The 23,846-nt window shown below is 46.7% G+C and overlaps 1 protein-coding gene across 1 annotated transcript in view; it reads right to left on the bottom strand.

The window, feature by feature from the left end:
* Positions 1 to 23,846, bottom strand: part of LOC144495524 (zinc finger protein RFP-like) — a 36,690-nt gene that overhangs the window by 5,647 nt on the left and 7,197 nt on the right. The window contains exons 2-4 of the mRNA XM_078215566.1: positions 10,436 to 10,531; positions 9,565 to 9,804; positions 8,768 to 8,790 (exon numbers count right to left, since the gene is read on the bottom strand). Of these exons, the coding sequence (XP_078071692.1) occupies positions 8,768 to 8,790; positions 9,565 to 9,804; positions 10,436 to 10,531 (359 nt within the window). The remainder of the gene's footprint in view (positions 1 to 8,767; positions 8,791 to 9,564; positions 9,805 to 10,435; positions 10,532 to 23,846) is intronic.

Raw genomic sequence — 23,846 nt, 5'->3', positions numbered from 1 at the left:
TAGGATTTCTATGGTTTTCTAATTGAAAGGTTCCATTGCTTTATTTAAAGCAGAGCTGTAGGATGTGGGAGGTCCTGGAGGCACCTGGCCTCCCGGACAACCACATCTGTGAGGGGTGTGTCGAGCTGCGGTTCCTGAGGGACCGTGTTAGGGAGCTGGAACTGCAGCTCGAGGATCTTAGGCTGTTAAGGGAGAATGAGGAGGTGATAGACAAGAGCTATCATCAGGTGGTCACACCAGGGCCACGGGTGGAGGCCAAGTGGGTGACGGCCAGGAAGGGTAAAGCTCGGGTGATTGAGAGCACCCCGGTGGATTTGCCCCTACACAACAAGTACTCCTGCCTGAGTACTGCTGGGGGGGGACAGCCCGCCTGGGGGAAGCAGCAGTGGCCGTGTCTCCGGAGTGGAGTCCGGCCCTGTAACTCACAGGGCTAAGGAAAAGAGGAGGAAGGCAGTGTATATCGGGGACTCGACAATAAGGGGGGTCGGACAGGCGTTTTTGCAGAGGCAGGCGGGAGTCTCGGATGGTGGTCTGCCTCCCTGGGGCCGGGATCCAGGATGTCGCTGGTCGAGTCCCAGAAATCCTGAGGGGGGAGGGAGAGGAGCCAGAGGTAGCGGCACATATTGGTACCGCTGATGTGGGTAGGAAGGGGTCATGAAAAGAGAGTATAGGGAATTAGGGAGACAGCTGAGAAGGAGGAAAACAAAGGTAGTAATCTCAGGATTGCTGCTTGTGCAGGATTGCTTAATAATGTGGCGACCAGAACTGCACACAGTGCTCCAGCTGTGGCCTCACCAAAGTTCTATACAACTCCATCATGACTTCCCTACTTCTGTAATTTGTGCCTCGATTGATAAAGGCTAAGTGCCTATATGCTATAAGCTTTTTTCACCACCCTATTAACATGTCCTTCCGTCTTCAGAGATCTTTGGGCAAACACACCAAGGTCCCTTTGTTCCACAGAACTTCCTAGTTTCATGCTGTTCATTGAATCCTTTCTTGTCAAATTATTCTTTGCAAAGTCTCATACTTTTCAGGATTAAATTCCATCGGAGACTTATTTGACCATTCCGTCCATATCTTATTGTAACCCAAGACACTCAGCCTCACTGTTAACCAATCTTTGTGTCATCCACAAACTTACTAATCCTATCCCCCACATAGTCGTTTATATAAATGATAAATAATAGGAGGCCCAACACAGATCTTTGTGGTACGCCACTGGACACTGGCTTCCTGTCACTTATCCAGCCTTCTGTCACCACTCTCTGTCTCCTACAACTGAGCCAATTTTGAATGCACTTTATCAAATTACCCTATATCCCATGTGAATTTACCATCTTCATAAGTCTCCCATGTGGGACTTTGTCAAAGACTTGCTGAAATCCATATGAACTACATCAGCTGCACTCCCCTCATCTACACACCTGGTCACCCCCTCAAAAAATTCAATCAAATTTGTTAGGCATGACCTCCCTCTGATGAAGCCATGCTGACTATCCCTGATCAAACTTTCCCTCTCCCAAGTGGAGATCAATGCTCTCCTGAAGAATTTTCTCCAATAGTTTCTCTACCACTGACGTGAGACTCACTGGTCTGTAGTTCCCTGGTTTATCTCTACAACCCTTCCTAAATAACAGAACCACATTAGCTGTTCTCTTGTTCTCTGGCACCTCCCCCATGAGGTCAGAACCCCTGCAATCTCCTCCGTTGTCTCCTACAGCAGCCTGGGACACAATGTATCCAGACGTGGAGATTTTCTACTTTTAAGCCTACCCAACACCTCCAATACACCTCCAAATGGGTTAGCACAGTGGCTAGCACTGCTGCTTCACAGTGCCAGGGACCTGGGTTTGATTCCAGCCTTGGGTGACTGTGTGGAGTTTGCACTTTCCCCCGTGTCTGTGTGGGTTTCTTCTGGGTGCTCTGATTTCCTCCCACAGTCCAAACATAAGCAGGTTAGGTGGATTGGCCATGCTAAATTACCCCTTAATGTCCTAAAATGTGTAGATCAGGGAGATTAGCCATAGTAAATGTGTGGGGCCATGGTGATAGGACTTGGGGATGGGTCTGAATAAGATGCTCTGTCAGAGAGTCGGTGCAGACCCAATGGGCCTAATGGCCTCCTTCTGCACCGTAGGGATTCTATGAGTACCTTGTCCTTCCCTAAATTTAAATAAATAATCGAGGGTCAATTCAGGACAACTAACTCTGGTAACATGTTGCCCACGCCATAAAGTTTTGGTGTGGGCAACGGTGCAGGAGCAGGCAGCCTGATCTTTTCACTTAGATGTTCAAAGGGCAGGAAGCAAGGGGAATGTCGCTGTTAGGGAGTTGCCCTTAGTCAATCAAGATTGAAATCCCCCTTCCTGAGTTTTATATATTAAACTGGACACAAACCTCAAGGTTGGTTGAGAATGTACAGTTAACTCAGGAAAGAGTAGGGCCCATTAAGGACCACAGTAGTAATTGTGTGTGAAGCCGGAGAACATCGATAGGGTTCTAAATGAATACTTTGTGTCAGTGTTCACTAGTGAGAGAGACGCTGTGGGTCTAGAAATCAGGGGGAAGGACTTATACTATTGAAGAAATTAACACAGAGAGGAGGTTGTGAGTGGTCTGGCAGGCTTAAAGGTAGATAAAGCTCCAGGGCCAGATGAAATGTATCCCAGGCTGTTGAGTGAAGCAAGGGAGCAAATAGCAGGAGCACTGGCAATAACTTTCAATTCCTGTCTGGCCACAGGAGAGGTGCCGGAGGATTGGAGGACAGTCAGTGTGGGACCATTATTCAAAGAATAGTAAGAAGTCTCACATCACCAGGTTAAAGTCCAACAGGTTTATTTGGAATTCACTAACCTGAGGAAGGAGCAGCGCTCCAAAAGCTCGTGATACCACATAAACCTGTTGGACTTTAACCTGTTGTTGTGAGACTTCTTGCTGTGCGTACCCCAGTCCAACGCCGGCATCTCCACATTATTCAAGGAAGGCAGGAAGAAAACTACAGGCCAGTCAGTCGAACCTCAGTGGTGGGGAAACTATTGGAAGCAATTCTGAGAAACATAATTAATCTGCATTTGGAGAGGCAGGAATTAATCAAGACAGTCAGCATGGATTTGTTCAGTGAAGGTTATATCTGACCAACTTGATTGCATTTTTCAAAGAAGTGACCAGGTGTGTAAAGTTTAAAGTTTATTTATTAGCGTCACAAGTAGGCTCACATTAACACTGCAATGAAGTTACTGTGAAAATCCCCGAGTCACCACACTCCGGCGCCTGTTTGGGTACACTAAGGGGCAATTTAGCATGGCCAACGCCCCTAACCAGCACATCTTTCGGACTGTGGGAGGAAACCGGAGCACCCGGAGGAAACCCACGCAGACACAAGGAGAACATGTAGACTCCACACAGACAGTCACCCAAGCCAAGAATCATATTTAGGTCCCTGGCGCTGTGAGGCAGCAGTGCTAACCACTGTGCCACTGTGTAGATGAGCACAATGTATTTGATGTAGTTTACTTGGAATTCAGCAAGACTTTTGACAAGATCCCACATGGGAGACTGATAGTGAAGCTAAGAGCCCATGGGATCCAAGGAAATTTGTCTAATTGGATCCAGAATTGGCTGAGTGTCCAGAGGTTGAGGGGTGTGTCCAGTGGGGTCTCCAGGGATCAGTGTCAGGGCCCTTGCTGTTTGTGGTTTATGTAAATGATTTAGACTTGAATGTAGGATGTTGCTCAGTAATTTCGTGGATGATATGAAAATTGGACAGAGGAGGGGCTAAAAAAGGTGGGGGAGTAGCGATATTAGTTAAGGAGCATATTACCGCGGTGCAGAGGGTAGACAACTTAGAGGGGTCATGTACTGAGTCGCTGTGGGTGGAACTCTGAAACAGGAAGGGTGCAGTCACTATGCTGGGGGTGTACTACAGACCACCCAACAGCCCACGGGAAGTGGAGGAAAGGATATGTCAGGAGATTCTGGATAGGTGCAGAAAAAATAGGGTTGTTGTAGTGGGGGACTTTAATTTCCCTGGCACAGACTGGAAAGTGCTTAGAGCTGGGGGTCCGGACGGGGAGGAATTTATAAAATGCGTACTGGAAGGTTCTCTGGAACAGTATGTAGATAGCCCGACTAGAGAGGGGGCTATACTGGACCTAGTTCTGGGAAATGAGCCCGGTCAGGTCGTCAAAGTTTCGGTAGGGGAACATGTGGCAAATAGTGACCACAACTCTGTTAACTTTAGGATAGTAATGGACAAGGATGAGTGCTGTCCTACGGGCAGGGTGCTAAATTGGGGGAAGGCTAACTATAGCCGGATTAGGCAGGAATTGGATGTTGATTGGGAGAGGATGTTCGAGGGTAAGTCCGCGTCTGGCATGTGGGAGTCTTTTAAGGAACTATTGATAAGGCTGCAGGATAGGCATGTGCCTGTAAAAAGGAAAGGTAGGATTCGAGAGCCGTGGATAACCAGGGAAATTGAGGATCTGATTAAAATGAAAAGGGAGGCGTACGTTAAGTCCAGGCAACAGAAAACAGATGGCGCTCTGGAGGAATAGAGAGAGTAGGAAAGAACTCAAACGGGGAGTTAGAAGGGCAAAAAGAGGTCACGAGATGTTCTTGGCAGGCAGGATTAAGGAGAATCCTAAGGCATTCTATTCATACGTTAGGAACAAAAGAGTTGTCAGGGAGAAAATCGGACCTCTCAGGGACAAAGGAGGGGAATTATGCTTAGAACCCAAGGGAATAGGGAGATCCTAAATGAATACTTTGCATCGGTATTCACAAAAGAGAGGGGCGTGTTAACCGGGAGTGTCTCGGAGGGAGGTGTTGACCCGTTAGAGAAAATCTCCATTACAAGAGAGGAAGTGTTAGGTTTTTTAGGGAACATTAAAACTGACAAAGCTCCAGGGCCTGATGGCATCTATCCTCGACTGCTCAGGGAGACGAGAGATGAAATTGCTGGGCCTCTGACGGAAATCTTTGTCGCTTCTTTGGACACGGGTGAGGTCCCTGAGGATTGGAGGATAGCGAATGTGGTTCCGTTGTTTAAGAAGGGTAGCAGGGATAACCCAGGAAATTATAGGCCGGTGAGCTTGACGTCCGTGGTAGGGAAGTTGTTGGAGAGGATTCTTAGAGACAGGATGTATGTGCATTTAGAACGGAACAATCTCATTAGTGACAGACAGCATGGTTTTGTAAGAGGGAGGTCGTGCCTTACAAATTTGGTGGAGTTTTTTGAGGAAGTGACAAAAACGGTTGATGAAGGAAGGGCCGTGGATGTCGTCTATATGGATTTCAGTAAGGCATTTGACAAAGTCCCACATGGCAGGTTGGTTAAGAAGGTTAAGGCTCATGGGATACAAGGAGAAGTGGCTAGATGGGTGGAGAACTGGCTTGGCCATAGGAGTCATGATGTGGAGATGCCGGCGTTGGACTGGGGTAAACACAGTAAGAAGTTTAACAACACCAGGTTAAAGTCCAACAGGTTTATTTGGTAGCAAAAGCCACACAAGCTTTCGGAGCTGCAAGCCCCTTCTTCAGGTGAGTGGGAATTCTGTTCACAAACAGAGCATATAAAGACACAGACTCAATTTACATGAATAATGGTTGGAATGCGAATACTTACAACTAATCAAGTCTTTAAGAAACAAAACAATGTGAGTGGAGAGAGCATCAAGACAGGCTAAAAAGATGTGTATTGTCTCCAGACAAGACAGCCAGTGAAACTCTGTGGGGGTTACAAATAGTGTGCCATGAACCCAATATCCCGGTTGAGGCCGTCCTCGTGTGTGCGGAACTTGGCTATCAGTTTCTGCTCAGCAACTCTGCGCCGTCGTGTGTCGCGAAGGCCGCCTTGGAGAACGCTTACCCGAATATCAGAGGCCGAATGCCCGTGACCGCTGAAGTGCTCCCCAACAGGAAGAGAACAGTCTTGCCTGGTGATTGTCGAGCGGTGTTCATTCATCCGTTGTCGCAGCGTCTGCATAGTTGAACACCGCTCGACAATCACCAGGCAAGACTGTTCTCTTCCTGTTGGGGAGCACTTCAGCGGTCACGGGCATTCGGCCTCTGATATTCGGATAAGCGTTCTCCAAGGCGGCCTTCGCGACACACGACGGCGCAGAGTCGCTGAGCAGAAACTGATAGCCAAGTTCCGCACACACGAGGACAGCCTCAACCGGGATATTGGGTTCATGTCACACTATTTGTAACCCCCACAGAGTTTCACTGGCTGTCTTGTCTGGAGACAATACACATCTTTTTAGCCTGTCTTGATGCTCTCTCCACTCACATTGTTTTGTTTCTTAAAGACTTGATTAGTTGTCAGTATTCGCATTCCAACCATTATTCATGTAAATTGAGTCTGTGTCTTTATATGCTCTGTTTGTGAACAGAATTCCCACTCACCTGAAGAAGGGGCTTGCAGCTCCGAAAGCTTGTGTGGCTTTTGCTACCAAATAAACCTGTTGGACTTTAACCTGGTGTTGTTAAGCTTCTTACTGTGTTGGCCATAGGAGACAGAGGGTAGTGGTCGAAGGGTCTTTTTCCGGCTGGAGGTCTGTGACCAGTGGTGTTCCGCAGGGCTCTGTACTGGGACCTCTGCTATTTGTGATATATATAAATGATTTGGAAGAAGGTGTAACTGGTGTAACCAGCAAGTTTGCGGATGACACGAAGATGGCTGGACTTGCGGATAGCGAAGAGCATTGTCGGGCAATACAGCAGGATATAGATAGGCTGGAAAATTGGGCGGAGAGGTGGCAGATGGAGTTTAATCCGGATAAATGCGAAGTGATGCATTTTGGAAGAAATAATGTAGGGAAGAGTTATACAATAAATGGCAGAGTCATCAGGAGTATAAAAACACAGAGGGACCCCTAGGTGTGCAAGTCCACAAATCCTTGAAGGTGGCAACACAGGTGGAGAAGGTGGTGAAGAAGGCATATGGTATGCTTGCCTTTATAGGACGGGGTATAGAGTATAAAAGCTGGAGTCTGATGATGCAGCTGTATAGAACGCTGGTTAGGCCACATTTGGAGTACTGCGTCCAGTTCTGGTCGCCGCACGACCAGAAGGACGTGGAGGCGTTAGAGAGAGTGCAGAGAAGGTTTACCAGGATGTTGCCTGGTATGGAGGGTCTTAGCTATGAGGAGAGATTGGGTAAACTGGGGTTGTTCTCCCTGGAAAGACGGAGAATGAGAGATCTAATAGAGGTGTATAAAATTATGAAGGGGATAGATAGGGTGAACGGTGGGAAGCTTTTTCCCAGATCAGAAGTGACGTTCACGAGGGGTCACGGGCTCAAGGTGAGAGGGGCGAAGTATAACTCAGATATTAGAGGGATGTTTTTTACACAGAGGGTGGTGGGGGCCTGGAATGCGCTGCCAAGTAGGGTGGTGGAGGCAGGCACGCTGACATCGTTTAAGACTTACCTGGATAGTCACATGAGCAGCCTGGGAATGGAGGGATGCAAACAATTGGTCTAGTTGGACCAAGGAGCGGCACAGGCTTGGAGGGCCGAAGGGCCTGTTTCCTGTGCTGTACTGTTCTTTGTTCTTTGGTGGGGTGATAAATAGTGAGGAGGATAACCTTAGATTACAGGAGGGTATAGATGGGCTGGTCAGATGGGCTGATTAGTGGCAAATGGAATTCAATCCGGGTCAGTGTCAATGATGCACTTGGGCAGGACAAACACATCAAGGGAATACATGATGAATGGCAGGACCCTGGGAAACCCCGAGGATCAGAGTGACCTTGGTGTGCATGTACACCGGTCCCTTAAGGTAGCAGGACAGTTGGATAAAGTGGTTAAGAATGCATATGGTATAGAACCATAGAATCATTACCATGCAGAAGGAGGCCATTTGGCTCATCGAGTCTCCACCGACTGTCCGAAAGAGCATCTTACCCAGGCCGACCTCACTGCCCTATCTCTGTAACCCCATGCATTTACCATGGCTAATCCACCTAACCTACACATCTAGTTATGCTAAATTTGTGTATAACTTTGGTTAGATCACACTTGGAGTACTGTCTACAGTTCTGTTTGTTATATTCTGAAAAAGAGACGGAGACACTGGAGAGAGTGAGTTGTTGATGCATATCAGAGAGAAGAGAGAGGGCTCTGCTATTATGAGGAAGGATGAGTGGAGGCTTGGACAGAATGTCAGCATGGACAGAGTTCTGCCAGATGGCCTGTTTCTGTGCTACATATTCAATGTAAAGGCGAGGTAACCTCTCTCCCCACCACTTTCTCCATTTTAATTTTACATTTTCAAATTGAACACAATTTTAAAAAGCATGATGGATTGTACTTCCCCCACTGGTGGGGCACTCCATGTTATAACAATCCTCTGAATTAAAATAAAATTTCCAGATATTTCTGTTCTTTATAAATTCATAGCATCTAGATACCAAATGACTCACAATTACTTTTTCTCAATTAGCTTCACCAGAACTTCTCAGGAATCCTTTTACTTTCTATATTCTAGTAAAAGGCCCCAATCTCGACTAATTCCTTCTGTTTTTAGTTTTTCTCTAGAAATGTCCAGGCCAGGTTTTCGACTCGCCTGTATAATTCTGACATTGCAGAAGCAACTATCCGCGATAGAAAACATCATCTTTTGTTATCCATTAAAATCAGTATGAACTGGGCAGCCAACCAGCAACACCAGTTTTATACTGGCAGCAAATTGAAACTGCTGTCTGTCCTGGAAACATTCCCACAAATCACTCAGGAGGTCATCAAAAATATTGTGATCCTTACCGTGTCTTCCAACTTATGACTTCCTGTAATACAAAAGAATGGATAAATTAATTAAATTTACCAATCAAAGCCAAAACTAAATATACCTAATCCATGCCGTTCCTGCTCTGGGAGTGTTTGATGGGGACAGTGTAGAGGGAGCTTTACTCTGTATCTAACCCCGTGCTGTACCTGTCCTGGGAGTGTTTGATGGGGACAGTGTAGAGGGAGCTTTACTCTGTATCTAACCCCGTGCTGTACCTGTCCTGGGAGTGTTTGATGGGGACAGTGTAGAGGGAGCTTTACTCTGTATCTAACCCCGTGCTGTACCTGTCCTGGGTGTGTTTGATGGTGGACAGTGCAGAGGGAGCTTTACTCTGTATCTAACCTCGTGCTGTACCTGTCCCGGGAGTGTTTGATGGTGGACAGTGTAGAGGGAGCTTTACTCTGTATCTAACCCCGTGCTGTCCCTGTCCTGGGAGTGTTTGATGGGGACAGTGTAGAGGGAGCTTTACTCTGTATCTAACCCCGTGCTGTACCTGTCCTGGGAGTGTTTGATGGGGACAGTGTGGAGGAAGCTTTACTCAGTATCTAACCCCGTGCTGTCCCTAGTTGGTGACGTTGGAGGAGAGTGTGCCTGCAGTGGAAAGTGATCCATTTCCAGCAGTAACATGCCTCACTCCGTGATCACAATAATTAACAATGATGACTGTAGAATGTAAAATGATGGAAATTGGTGACTAGATCGGAAAGAGATCTATGCTTCTTGATTTGCACGTGAAGTTAAGAATTATGTCCTGACCTAACTAAATATTCACCTGTAATGTCTGTATACTCTCAGAATCTCGATCAGCATTCATCTCATCGACTCTCTCCATTATGGAAGAGATGGCATCACTGTAAGCCTCCTTGTCCACTTGTTGTCCGGTAATAATGGCTTCCATTGCCAAGCTTTCTGCTTCAATCAGATTCATTGTTGCTTTCATGTCATTCTCCAGGAGCTCCTTAATTATGTTGTATTTCTCTTCAACGGACTCTCTTGTTTTTGAGATGATAATCTGTGCAAAAAGCAATTCAGAGCATTGAACACAAGTGGGGAGGGAGTCTGAGAGTGTGAAGGAATTGTTGACTCAGGTCGAGTAGGTGATTAGTTATTGAGAACGTGTTAGAATTTCTCTGAGACTGATTATCAGAATTTGGATTTGAGTTAAAATGGAGGTCTGAACAGTAGAAAGACAGGAGCAACTAGCAGAAATGCTGGTCACAACAGGTTTGAATATAGGGCATTGGCCAGGACAAGTAATATCATTTAACTATCTTGTGTTGTCTTGATCCTTCTGTTCTCTTTGTGATATTAACTGCTTCACAGTTAAACTCTCAAGATGGCCATTATGTCAAGTCTGGTAGTTAGGCGAGGGGAAATTCACTTCAGTTTACGTTCTTAGCATCATGTGATATAACTCGCAAGGAAAGGGTAGACGGGTGGGATTTTCCGGCTTGTCATCAGTGGGCATTGTAGGGAGCAGAACAGGAAAATTTGGAGAGCCGTTGACTTTTGACGGTTCCCCAGGTTTTCCCATCCTGTCCACAATGATGCCTGTCAGGGCTGGAAAATCCCACCCATCAACTCACGTTCCTCTCCACAGATGCTACCTGAATAGCTGAGAAAGTTTATCAGAATGTGCTTACTTCAATGTCCTGTAATGTGAGGGGAATCCTGCCCATCTCCTTTTTCATTCGGTCATGACCCTTCTTCAAATCCTTCACTTTCCGTGTAATCTGTAACTAAGATCGGTTGAACAATAAGCAAAATGAAATGAGAACAAAAATGTGCTCAAAACACTCAGTAGCTCCAGCAGCATCTAGAGTGAGAGGAAGATGGGGCTACCAACACAGCTCAACAACTTTGAAAATTACATTCCTCTCCCAACATATGGCCTGATTTACTGTGCGTTATATGAAGTGAAGAGTTACTGTATATGTTTCGGAAATTAACGAGACCAACCATTTAAATGTTGTGGCTCCAACAGCATGTCTGAGGCTGGGAATTCCTGATTCCCCAAAGTCATAGAGCCAGAGTCATAGAGGTTTACAGCATGGAAACAGGCCCTTCGGCCCAACTTGTCCATGCTGCCTTTTCTTTTAAACCCCTAAGCTAACCCCAATTGCCCGCATTTGGCCCATATCCCTCTATACCCATCTTACCCATGTAACTGATAAAATGCTTTTTAAAAGACAAAATTGTACCCGCCTCTACTACTACCTCTGGCAGCTTGTTCCAGACACTCACCACCCTCTGCATGAAAAAATTGCCCCTCTGGACTCTTTTGTATCTCTTCCCTCTCACCTTAAACCTACGCCCTCTAGTTTTAGACTCCCCTACCTGTGGGAAAAGATATTGACTATCTAGCTGATCTATGCCCCTCATTATTTTATAGACCTCTATAAGATCACCCTTGGCCTTCTATGCTCCAGAGAAAAAAGTCCCAGTCTATCCAGCCTCTCCTTATAACTCAAACCATCAAGTCCCGGTAGCATCCTAGTAAATCTTTTCGGCACTCTTTCTAGTTTAATAATATCCTTTCTATAATAGGGTGACCAGAACTGTACATAGTACTCCAAGTGTGGCCTTACCAATGTCTTGTACAACTTCAAGTCTGTCCATTATCTCCAAGGCACAAGTCAGGAGTGTGATGGAATTCTCCTCATGTTCCTGGATGAGTGCAGCTCCAACAACACTCAAAAACAAAGAAAAGTACAGCACAGGAACAGGCCCTTCGGCCCTCTAGGCCTGTGCCAATCAATATGCCTTAACTACACTAAAAAAAAAACCTTCTGCCCTTACTCGGTCCGTATCCCTCTATTCCTTTCCTATTCATGTATCCAACCAGATGCCTTTTAAATGTTGCTAATGTGCCTGCTTCCACCATTTCCTCTGGCAGCGCGTTCCAGGCACCCACCACTCTCTGCGTGAAAAACTTCCCCCACACATCTCCCTTAAACTTTCCCCCTCTCATCTTGAACCTGTGCCCCCTTGTAATTGACACTTCCACCCTGGGAAAAAGCCTCTGACTCTCCAACCTGTCTACGGCTTCCATAATTTTCTAGACCTCTATCAGGTCTCCCCTCAGCCTCTGTCTTTCCAGTGAAAAGGTTTGACATCATCCTGGACAAGGCAGTCTCACCTCAACCATCAACTTAAACATTCATTCCCTTCACCACCGATGCACAGCGTCAATTTGCCAAGCCTTCTTCGACAGCACCTTCCAAACCCGTGACCGCTACCATCTAGAAGGACAAGGGCAGCAGGTACATAGGAACAACATCAGCTGCAGGTTCCCCTCCAAGCCACACACCATCCTGACTTGGAACGATATCACCATCCCTTCACTGTTATTGAGTTAAAATCCTGGCATTGTAAGTGTACTTACACCGTAGATTGCAATAGTTCAAGAAAGTGGTTCACCACCACCTTCTCGAGGGCAATTAAGGATGTGTAACAAATGCTGGCCTAGCCAGCGGCATCCACATCTCATTCATTTTTAAAAAATATTCAGTAAGGCACGTAAGAACAGATATATAAATATATGAATTAGGAACAGCAATAGGCCATTCAGTCCCATCGAGCATGCCACACCATTTGGTGAGATTATGGCTGCTCTGAATGTGGCCTCAACTTCACATTCATGACTAACCACCCCTCCGATAACCTTGGACTCGCTTGTTAATCAAGGATCCATCTACCTCTGCCTCAAAAATATTCAGTGACCCTGCCTTCACTGCTTTCTGGGGAAGAGAGCTCCACAGACATGACCTTATGGGACCATTTTTTTCCTCCTCTACATTTTACATGGGAGACCCCTTATCTTCAAACTGTTTCCAGTCTCTCCCACAAGGGGAAACATCCTCTCAGCATCCACCCTGTCAAGTGCCCTCAGTTTCTTCTCTGTTCCAATAAGATCACTTCTTATTCTTCTGAACTCCCATTGGTACAGGCCCAGCCTATCAAACCTTTCCTCATAAGATAACCTCCCCATCCCCTCTCAGGAATAAGTCAGGTGAACTTTGCTCTGAACTGTTTCTAATACTTTTATATCCTTTCTTAAATAAGGAGACCAAAACTATACACAGTACTCCAGCTGTACAACTGCAGCAAAACATCCCTACTTTCAGATTCCATTCCTCTTGCAAAATAATGCCAACATTCCATTTGCCTTTCGAATCACTTGATCTAACCTGCAAACTAACTTTTTGTGATTGATGTACCAGGACACCCAGATCCCTCTGTACCAGAGTTCTGCAATCTCTCTCCATTTAAATAATATTCTGTTTTTCTATTCTTCCTGCCAAAGTAGAGAAGTTCACATTTTCCCACATTATACCCCATCTGCCAGTGCTTTTCCTGTTTATTAACCTATCTAACTCGCTTTGCAGATTCCTTAAGTTCTCTTCACAACTTTCCTTTGTGTCATAAGAACATAAGAACTAGGAGCAGGAGTAGGCCATCTGGCCCCTCGAGCCTGCTCCGCCATTCAATAAGATCATGGCTGATCTTTTTATGGACTCAGCTCCACTTACCCGCCCGCTCACCATAACCCTTAATTCCTTTACTGTTCAAAAATTTATCTATCCTTGCCTTAAAAACATTCAATGCTTCACTGGGCAGGGAATTCCACAGATTCACAACCCTTTGTGTGAAGAAGTTCCTCCTCAACTCAGTCCTAAATCTGCTTCCCCTTATTTTGAGGCTATGCCCCCTAGTTCTAGTTTCGCCCGCCAGTGGAAACAACTTCCCTGCTTCTATCTTATCTATTCCCTTCATAATCTTGCATGTTTCTACAAGATCTCCCCTCATTCTTCTGAATTCCAAAAAGTATAGCCCCAGTCTACTCAGTCTCTCCTCATAAGCCAACCCTCTCAACTCCGGAATCAACCTAGTGAATCTTCTCTGCACCCCCTCCAGTGCCAGTATATCCTTTCTCAAGTAAGGAGACCAAAACTGTACACAGTACTCCAGGTGTGGCCTCACCAGCACCTTATACAGCTGCAACATAATCTCGCTGTTTTTAAACTCCATTCCTCTAGCAATGAAGGACAAAATTCCATTTGCCTTCTTAATTACCTGCTGCACCTGCAACCCAACTCTTTGAGATTCCTGCACAAGGACACCCAGATCCCTCTGCACAGCAGCATGCTGCAATTTTTTACCATTTAAATAATAGTCCATTTTGCTGTTATTCCTACCAAAATGGATGACCTCACATTTACCAACATTGTTCTCCATCTGCCAGACCCTCGCCCACTCACTTAGATTATCTATATCCCTTTGCAGACTTTCAGCGTCCTCTGCACACTTTGCTCTGGCACTCATCTTAGTGTCGTCTGCGGATTTTGACACATTACACTTGGTCCCCAACTCCAAATCATCTATGTAAATCGTAAACAATTGCGGTCCCAACACTGCGAAGTGATGCATTTTGGTAGAAATAATGTAGGGAGGAGCTATATGATAAATGGTAGAACCATAAAGGATGTAGATACGCAGAGGGACCTGGGTGTGCAAGTCCACAGATCCTTGAAAGTGACGTCACAGGTGGAGAAGGTGGTGAAGAAGGCATATGGCATGCTTGCCTTTATAGGACGGGGCATAGAGTATAAAAGTTGGGGTCTGATGTTGCAGATGTATAGAACGTTGGTTCGGCCGCATCTGGAATACTGCGTCCAGTTCTGGTCGCCACACTACCAGAAGGACGTGGAGGCTTTGGAGAGAGTACAGAGGAGGTTTACCAGGATGTTACCTGGTATGGAGGGGCTTAGTTATGAGGAGAGATTGGGTAAACTGGGGTTGTTCTCACTGGAAAGACGGAGGATGAGGGGAGACTTAATAGAGGTGTATAAAATTATGAAAGGCATAGATAGGGTGAACGGTGGGAAGCTTTTCCCCAGGTCGGTGGTGACATTCACGAGGGGTCATAGGTTCAAGGTGAAGGGGGGGAGGTTTAACACAGATATCAGACGGACATATTTTACACAGAGGGTGGTGGGGGCCTGGAATGCGCTGCCAGGCAAGGTGGTGGAGGCGGACACACTGGGAACGTTTAAGACTTATCTAGACAGCCATATGAACGGAGTGGGAATGGAGGGATACAAAAGAATGGTCTAGTTTGGACCAGGGAGTGGCGCGGGCTTGGAGGGCCGAAGGGCCTGTTCCTGTGCTGTATTGTTCTTTGTTCTTTGTTCGTTCTTTGACGTTTTTTACACAGAGGGTGGTGGGGGCCTGGAATGCGCTGCCAAGTAGGGTGGTGGAGGCAGGCACGCTGACATCGTTTAAGACTTACCTGGATAGTCACATGAGCAGTCTGGGAATGGAGGGATACAAACGAATGGTCTAGTTGGACCAATGAGCGGCACAGGCTTGGAGGGCCGAAGGGCCTGTTTCCTGTGCTGTACTGTTCTTTGTTCTTTGATCCCTGAGGCACACCACTAGTCACTGATTGCCAACCAGAAAAACACCCATTTACCTTCGAGTTCTTAGAAAATGTGACTAAACACATTGATGAAGGGAAAGCGGTAGATGTGGTTTATATGGATTTTAGCAAGGCGTTCGATAAGGTCCCCCATGCAAGGCTTCTAGAAAAAGTGAGAGGGCATGGGATCCAAGGGGCTGCTGCCCGGTGGAACCAGAACTGGCTTGCCCAAAGGAGGCAGAGAGTGGGTATAGATGGGTCTTTTTCTAAATGGAGGTCGGTCACCAGTGGTGTGCCCCAGGGATCTGTTCTGGGACCCTTGCTGTTTGTCATTTTCATAAATGACCTGGATGAGGAAGTGGAGGGATGGGTTGGTATGTTTGCCGACGACACGAAGGTTGGTGGGGTTGTGGATAGTCTGGAGGGATGTCAGACGTTATAGAGGGACATAGATAGGATGCAAGACTGGGCGGAGAAGTGGCAGATGGACTTCAACCCAAATAAATGCGTAGTGGTCCATTTTGGCAGGTCAAATGGGATGAAGGAGTACAATATAAAGGGAAAGACTCTTAGTACTGTAGAGGATCAGAAGGACCTTGGGGTCCGGGTCCATAGGACTCTAAAATCGGCCCCGCAGGTGGAGGAGGTGGTTAAGAAGGCGTATGGTGTGCTGGCCGTTATCAATCGAGGGATTGAGTTTAGGAGTCCGGGGATAATGATGCAGCTATATAAGACCCTCGTCAGACCCCACTTGGAGTACTGTGCTCAGTTCTGGTCGCCTCATTACAGGAAGGATGTGGAAAAGATTGAAAGGTTGCACAGGAGATTTACAAGGATGTTGCCTGGATTGAGTGGCATGCCTTATGAGGATAGGCTGAGGGAGCTCGGTCTTTTCTCCTTGGAGAGACGTAGGATGAGAGGAGACCTAATAGAGGTGTATAAGATGTTGAGAGGCATAGATCGGGTGGACTCTCAGAGGCTTTTTCCCAGGGTGGAAATGTCTGCTTCGAGAGGACACAGGTTTAAGGTGCTGGGGTGTAGGTACAGGGGAAATGTTAGGGGGAAGTTTTTCACACAGAGGGTGGCGGGCGAGTGGAATTGGCTGCCGTCAGTGGTGGTGGAGGCAAACTCAATAGGGTCTTTTAAGAGACTCCTGGATGAGTACATGGGACTTAATAGGATGGAGGGTTATAGGTAGGCCTAAAAGGTAGGGATATGTTCGGTACAACTTGTGGGGCCGAAGGGCCTGTTTTTGTGCTGTAGTTTTTCTATGTTTCTATGTTTCTATTACCCCTACTCTTTGCTTTCTGTTAGTTAACCAATCCTCTATCCATGCTAATACATTACCTGTAACACTGTGCACCTTTATCTTATGTAGCAGTCTTTGGTGCGGCACCTTGTCGAATGCCTTCTGGAAATCCAGATACACTACATCCACAGGTTCCCCATTGTCCACTGCACATGTAATGTTCTCTCAGAATTCCACCAAATTAGTCAAACATGACCTGCCCTTCATGAACCCATGCTGCGTCTTACCAATGGGACAATTTATATCCAGATGTCTCGCTATTTCTTCCTTGATGATAGATTCAAGCATTTTTCCTACTACAGAAGTTAAACTAACCGGCCTATAGTTACCTGCCTTTTGTCTACCTCCTTTTTTAAACAGTGGCGTCACATTTGGTGTTTTCCAATCTGCGGGAACCACCCCACAGTCCAGCGAATGTTGGTAAATTACCACTAGTGCATTTGCTATTTCCCCCGCCATCTCTTTTAGTACCCTGGGATGCATTCCATCAGGACCAGGAGACTTGTCTACCTTTAGCCCCATTAGCTTGCCCAACACTACCTCTTTCGTGACAATGATAGTTTCTAGGTCCTCAACTGCCATAGCCTTCCTGTCATCAATTTTTGGCATGTTATTTGTGTCTTCCACTGTGAAGACCGACACAAAATACCTGTTCAAAGCCTCAGCATACACCATGCTTTCTATGGTGCATCTGTAAAATTTAATGAGAGTCGCAGCTGACATGCCAAATTTCCTTGGTCTTCTGAGAAAGTAGAGGCGTTGGTGGGGCTTTCTTAACTGTAGTGTCAGCATGGGGGGGACCAGGATAGAAGCAGAGGAAGGTTCCTGAGCAGGTGTCTGGTTGCCCAATGATAGGAGACATTCACACCAAAAGAAACTGAAAGGGCGATGAGAAATTACTCTGAAAAAGGGGCTTAGGAGAGCTAGGAGGGGACATGAGAAGTCCTTGGTGGGTCGGATCAAGGAAAACCCCAAGGCTTTTTACTCTTATGTGAGGAATAAAAGAATGACCAGGGTGAGGTTAGGGCCGGTCAAGGACAGTAGTGGGAACTTGTGTATGGAGTCAGTAGAGATAGGCGAGGTGATGAATGAATACTTTTCTTCAGTGTTCACCAAGGAGAGGGGCCATGTTTTTGAGGAAGAGAAGGTGTTACAGGCTAATAGGCTGGAGGAAATAGATGTTCGGAGGGAGGATGTCTTGGCAGTTTTGAATAAACTGAAGGTCGATAAGTCCCCTGGGCCTGATGAAATGTATCCTAGGATTCTGTGGGAGGCAAGGGATGAGATTGCAGAGCCTTTGGCGTTGATCTTTGGGTCCTCGCTGTCCACGGGGATGGTGCCAGAGGACTGGAGAATGGCGAATGTTGTTCCTCTGTTTAAGAAAGGGAATAGAAATGACCCTGGTAATTATAGACCGCTTAGTCTTACTTCGGTGGTTGGTAAATTGATGGAAAAGGTCCTTAGGGATGGGATTTACGACCATTTAGAAAGATGCGGATTAATCCGAGATAGTCAGCACGGATTCGTGAAGGGCAAGTCGTGCCTCACAAATTTGATAGAATTTTTTGAGGAGGTAACTAAGTGTGTTGATGAAGGTAGGGCAGTTGATGTCATATACATGGATTTTAGTAAGGCGTTTGATAAGGTCCCCCATGGTCGGCTTATGATGAAAGTGAGGAGGTGTGGGATAGAGGGAAAGTTGGCCGATTGGATAGGTAACTGGCTGTCTGACCGAAGACAGAGGGTGGTGGTCGATGGAAAATTTTCGGATTGGAGGCAGGTTGCTAGCGGTGTGCCGCAGGGATCAGTGCTTGGTCCTCTGCTCTTTGTGATTTTTATTAATGACTTAGAGGAGGGGGCTGAAGGGTGAATCAGTAAATTTGCTGATGACACCAAGATTGGTGGAGTAGTGGATGAGGTGGAGGGCTGTTGTAGGCTGCAAAGAGACATAGATAGGATGCAAAGCTGGGCTGAAAAATGGCAAATGGAGTTTAACCCTGATAAATGTGAGGTGATTCATTTTGGTAGGACTAATTTAAATGTGGATTACAGGGTCAAAGGTAGGGTTCTGAAGACTGTGGAGGAACAGAGAGATCTTGGGGTCCATATCCACAGATCTCTAAAGGTTGCCACTCAAGTGGATAGAGCTGTGAAGAAGGCCTATAGTGTGTTAGCTTTTATTAACAGGGGGTTGGAGTTTAAGAGCCGTGGGGTTATGCTGCAACTGTACAGGACCTTGGTGAGACCACATTTGGAATATTGTGTGCCGTTCTGGTCACCTCACTATAAGAAGGATGTGGAAGCGCTGGAAAGAGTGCAGAGGAGATTTACCAGGATGCTGCCTGGTTTGGAGGGTAGGTCATATGAGGAAAGGTTGAGGGAGCTAGGGCTGTTCTCTCTGGAGCGGAGGAGGCTGAGGGGAGACTTAATAGAGGTGTATAAAATGATGAAGGGGATAGATAGAGTGAACGCTCAAAGACTATTTCCTCGGGTGGATGGAGCTATTACAAGGGGGCATAACTATAGGGTTCGTGGTGGGAGATACAGGACGGATATCAGAGGTAGGTTCTTTACGCAGAGTGGTTGGGGTGTGGAATGGACTGCCTGCAGTGATAGTGGAGTCAGACACTTTAGAAACATTTAAGCGGTTATTGGATAGGCACATGGAGCACACCAGGATGATAGGGAGTGGGATAGCTTGATCTTGGTTTCAGATAAAGCTCGGCACAACATCGTGGGCCGAAGGGCCTGTTCTGTGCTGTACTGTTCTATGTTCTATGTTCTACTCTCTTTGATGTGTCAGTTTGTTTTATTTTTGGGTTGTGTTGTGCCCACTGTAAGGAATATCGAGGTAATTCCTGTCCTGCACTTTGGGCAGGAGCTTTGCCCTCGAATCGAGTTTCATGCATGGAAACTCATTGTTGTGCTCAAAGTATGGGTTTGCAGAACTGACCCTAATGACTGCATTAGGAAGACACGTATCTATTTCTGCTGATCCTATGAAGGAGCTGGAAGCACAGATGAATTTCAGGATCACAATTACCGACATACGCAGCATGTGGAGATACACCCATGGAACCCATTCTCATCAAGTATCAAAAAGTAGTTTGTCCAAGGAGAGATCTGCAGAAATATCAGACAGCTGTCTAAAAATTCCTCCCAGGGAAAAGGGGGCTCTCTCTGAGCCCGATTGCCTTTCCTTCCAGCATTTTTGAGGCCTTCTAAGCATGCATAGGTTCCAACAAAGAACAAAGAAAATTACAGCACAGGAACAGGCCACCGACCATGCTGCCCGACTTAACTAAAACCCCCTACTCTTCCGGGGACCATATCCCTCCATTTCCATTCTATTCATGTATTTGTCAAGGCGCCCCTTAAAAGCTTCCACTACCTCCTCCGGCAGCGAGTTCCAGGCACCCGCCACCCTCTGTGTAAAAAATCTGCCTCGTACATCTTCTTTAAACCTTGTCCCTCCGACCTTAAACCTGTGCCCCCTAGTAATTGACTCTTCCACCCTGGGAAAAAGCTTCTGACTATCCACTCTGTCCATGCCTCTCATAATCTTGTAGACTTCTATCAGGTCTCCCCTCAACCTCCGTTGTTCCAGTGAGAACAAACCAAGTTTCTCCAACCTCTTCTCATAGCTAATGCCCTCCATGCCAGGCAACATCCTGGTAAATCTTTTCTGTACCCTCTCCAAAGCCTCCCCATCCTTCTGGTAGCGTGGCGACCAGAATTGAACACTATATTCCAAGTGTGGCCGAACTAAGGTTCTATAAAGCTGCAACATGACTTGCCAATTTTTAAACTCAGTGCCCCAGCCGATGAAGGCAAGCATGCCGTTTGCCTTCTTGGCTACCTTCTCCACCTGTATTGCCACTTTCAGTGACCTGTGTACCTGTACACCCAGATCCCTCTGCCTATCAATACTCTTAAGGGTTCTGTATATTTCCTATCTGTATTAGACCTTCCAAAGTGCATTTCCTCACATTTGTTCCACAGGGTCTATTAGGCCACAAGCTCAGTGAAATTGATTGGATAACTTCCAAAGCTGGCAGCAGAATAAGGAAACACCAGTCTGCCCCAAGCTGCAGTTTGGGTATGGAATCCCATCAGATCTGGGTTCTTCCCCAAATTGTGGCCCTATCCATTTCCTGGGATCAGCTGTCTTTGGACCCAGAGTGGGTGATCTTACCCTCCCACCCCGCCGGCCGATGGATGGGGCGAGCTGGTATGATCGCGAGAAAGCCGAGAAATTGGGTTCGCGCCCGATTTCTCACCTCTCGCGATCTTACCAGTTTCGGGCGCGAGGCTGATCTCAATATTTAAATGCTATGATAAATAGCACTTAAATACTACAAGTGAGCCCAGGACGCAATCGTATAGGCTCACTTGCTTCTGTGGCCACGCTGGTGAAGTTTCTCACCGGTGAGGATTATGTATGGTCCCCATCAACAGGGACCAATTGTGATGGCCTTGCCGGGAGAACTGGAGGCCACTGAGGCCCCCTAGTGGGCCAAGGTGCCCCTTCGGCAGTGCTCGCCTGGCTGGCACTGGCAGAACCAGGGGGAGGGGACCACTGAGCACTCCGCAAGAACGATGGATGGGGGAAGGGAATAGGACTGTTGCCGGTCTGCAACAGTGATCGGGGTAGAGGAGCTGGCGATCACTCCAGGCGGTGGGGATCGATCGACCTCAGAGCCCTATGGGTAGAGGGGGTGATGATTGGCCGTGAAGGCTAGCTATAGCTGGGGGAGGCATGACTGAGCTCTGCACGTGTGCAATGGCGCCCTCCCCTGCCATCAGCTGGCTTTCGGACGATCTTCCCGCCCACTCCCCCTGCTGTCGGAAACCAAGTTTGGCTTAATTTGTTTGACAAAGTCAGGTAAGATTCGATTTAAAGTCGCCCCAAAAAAACAACGCATATTTCTCCCGTTTTCCAGCTTGTTCAACACTTAGAATTTTTTTGGTAAGATCACCCCCAGAGACTTTGGGGTGTGATCTAGAATTTGAAGCTTGTAATTAAGTAGCAATCTCAGGCTAGTTGGTGTAGGATAAGAAATATGAGCATCTATATTTGAACTGGTGGCAGCTTTATGGGGCATAATAAATGGGATATGTTATCCCTGGAATCTACCTTTACAGCCCATCCAGATGTGGCACTGTGATGGCCTTGTGACGCAGTGGCTAGCATCCCTGCTTCTGAGCCTGAAACTCCAGGTTTGAGTCCTATCCCAGGACTTGATGACCAAGAAAGGTACGTTCATAAACCGGTCAAACAGGCTGTGTGTGTCAACCTGCAAATCCCTCAGAATGGCTGGTGGTTAGAGCAGGACAGCCTCCCCCTTAGCCACGCTTGATGTGGACTGGTGCCTTTCAAGCTATAAGCCCCTGGTGACAGACCAGAGACCTGTTCTGGGAATTACTAGCTATGGAAACAGACGAAAGTCTGCCTTAGTGCATCACGGTAGCACAGTGGTTATCACTGCTGCTTCACAGCGCCAGGGACCTGGGTTCGATTCCTGGCTCCAGTCGCTGTCCGTGTGGAGTTTGCACGTTCTCCCCGTGTCTGCGTGGGTTTCCTCCGGGTGCTCCGGTTTCCTCCCACATTCTGAAAGACATGCAGGTTAGGTGCATTGACCCGAACAGGCACCGGATTGTGGCGACTAGGGGAATTTCACAGTAACTTCATTGCAGTGTTAATGTCAGCCTTATTTGTGACTAATAAATAAACTTTACTTTAAACTCGTTACCTCAGATTCAATCTACTTCCTGCACTCGAGCCTCATTCGAACATAGAATCAGCAACAATTTCACATTAAGTAAGTAAACCAAGAATAATAACGTATATGGGGATGATGCCAGAGGACTGGAGAATGGCGAATGTGGTTCCTCTGTTTAAGAAAGGGAATAGAAATGACCCTGGTAATTATAGACCGGTTAGTCTTACTTCGGTGGTTGGTAAATTGATGGAAAAGGTCCTTAGGGATGGGATTTACGGCCATTTAGAAAGTTGCGGATTAATCCGGGATAGTCAGCACGGATTCGTGAAGGGCAAGTCGTGCCTCACAAATTTGATTGAATTTTTTGAGGAGGTAACTAAGTGTGTTGATGAAGGTAGGGCAGTTGATGTCATATACATGGATTTTAGTAAGGCGTTTGATAAGGACCCCCTTGGTCGGCTTATGATGAAAGTGAGGAGGTGTGGGATAGAGGGAAAGTTGGCCGATTGGATAGGTAACTGGCTATCTGATCGAAGACAGAGGGTGGTGGTGGATGGAAAATTTTCGGACTGGAGGCAGGTTGCTAGCGGAGTGCCACAGGGATCAGTGCTTAGTCCTCTGCTCTTTGTGATTTTTATTAATGACTTAGAGGAGGGGGCTGAAGGGTGGATCAGTAAATTTGCTGATGACACCAAGATTGGTGGAGTAGTGGATGAGGTGGAGGGCTGTTGTAGGCTGCAAAGAGACATAGATAGGATGCAAAGCTGGGCTGAAAAATGGCAAATGGAGTTTAACCCTGATAAATGTGAGGTGATTCATTTTGGTAGGACTAATTTAAATGTGGATTACAGGGTCAAAGGTAGGGTTCTGAAGACTGTGGAGGAACAGAGAGATCTTGGGGTCCATATCCACAGATCTCTAAAGGTTGCCACTCAAGTGGATAGAGCTGTGAAGAAGGCCTATAGTGTGTTAGCTTTTATTAACAGGGGGTTGGAGTTTAAGAGCCGTGGGGTTATGCTGCAACTGTACAGGACCTTGGTGAGACCACATTTGGAACATTGTGTGCAGTTCTGGTCACCTCACTATAAGAAGGATGTGGAAGCGCTGGAAGGAGTGCAGAGGAGATTTACCAGGATGCTGCCTGGTTTGGAGGGTAGGTCTTATGAGGGAAGGATGAGGGAGCTAGGGCTGTTCTCTCTGGAGCGGATGAGGCTGAGGGGAGACTTAATAGAGGTTTATAAAATGATGAAGGGGATAGATAGAGTGAACGTTCAAAGACTATTTCCTCAGGTGGATGGAGCTATTACAAGGGGGCATAACTATAGGGTTCATGGTGGGAGATACAGGAAGGATATCAGAGGTAGGTTCTTTACACAGAGAGTGGTTGGGGTGTGGAATGGACTGCCTGCAGTGATAGTGGAGTCAGACACTTTAGGAACATTTAAGCGGTTATTGGATAGGCACATGGAGCACACCAGGATGATAGGGAGTGGGATAGCTTGATCTTGGTTTCAGATAAAGCTCGGCACAACATCGTGGGCCGAAGGGCCTGTTCTGTGCTGTACTGTTCTATGTTCTATAATGTGATTTTTATACAGGAA

The sequence above is a fragment of the Mustelus asterias genome, chromosome 7, assembly GCF_964213995.1.
Source record: "Mustelus asterias chromosome 7, sMusAst1.hap1.1, whole genome shotgun sequence".
Classification (NCBI taxonomy): domain Eukaryota; kingdom Metazoa; phylum Chordata; class Chondrichthyes; order Carcharhiniformes; family Triakidae; genus Mustelus; species Mustelus asterias.
This window is presented reverse-complemented; position numbering and strand designations above follow the sequence as displayed.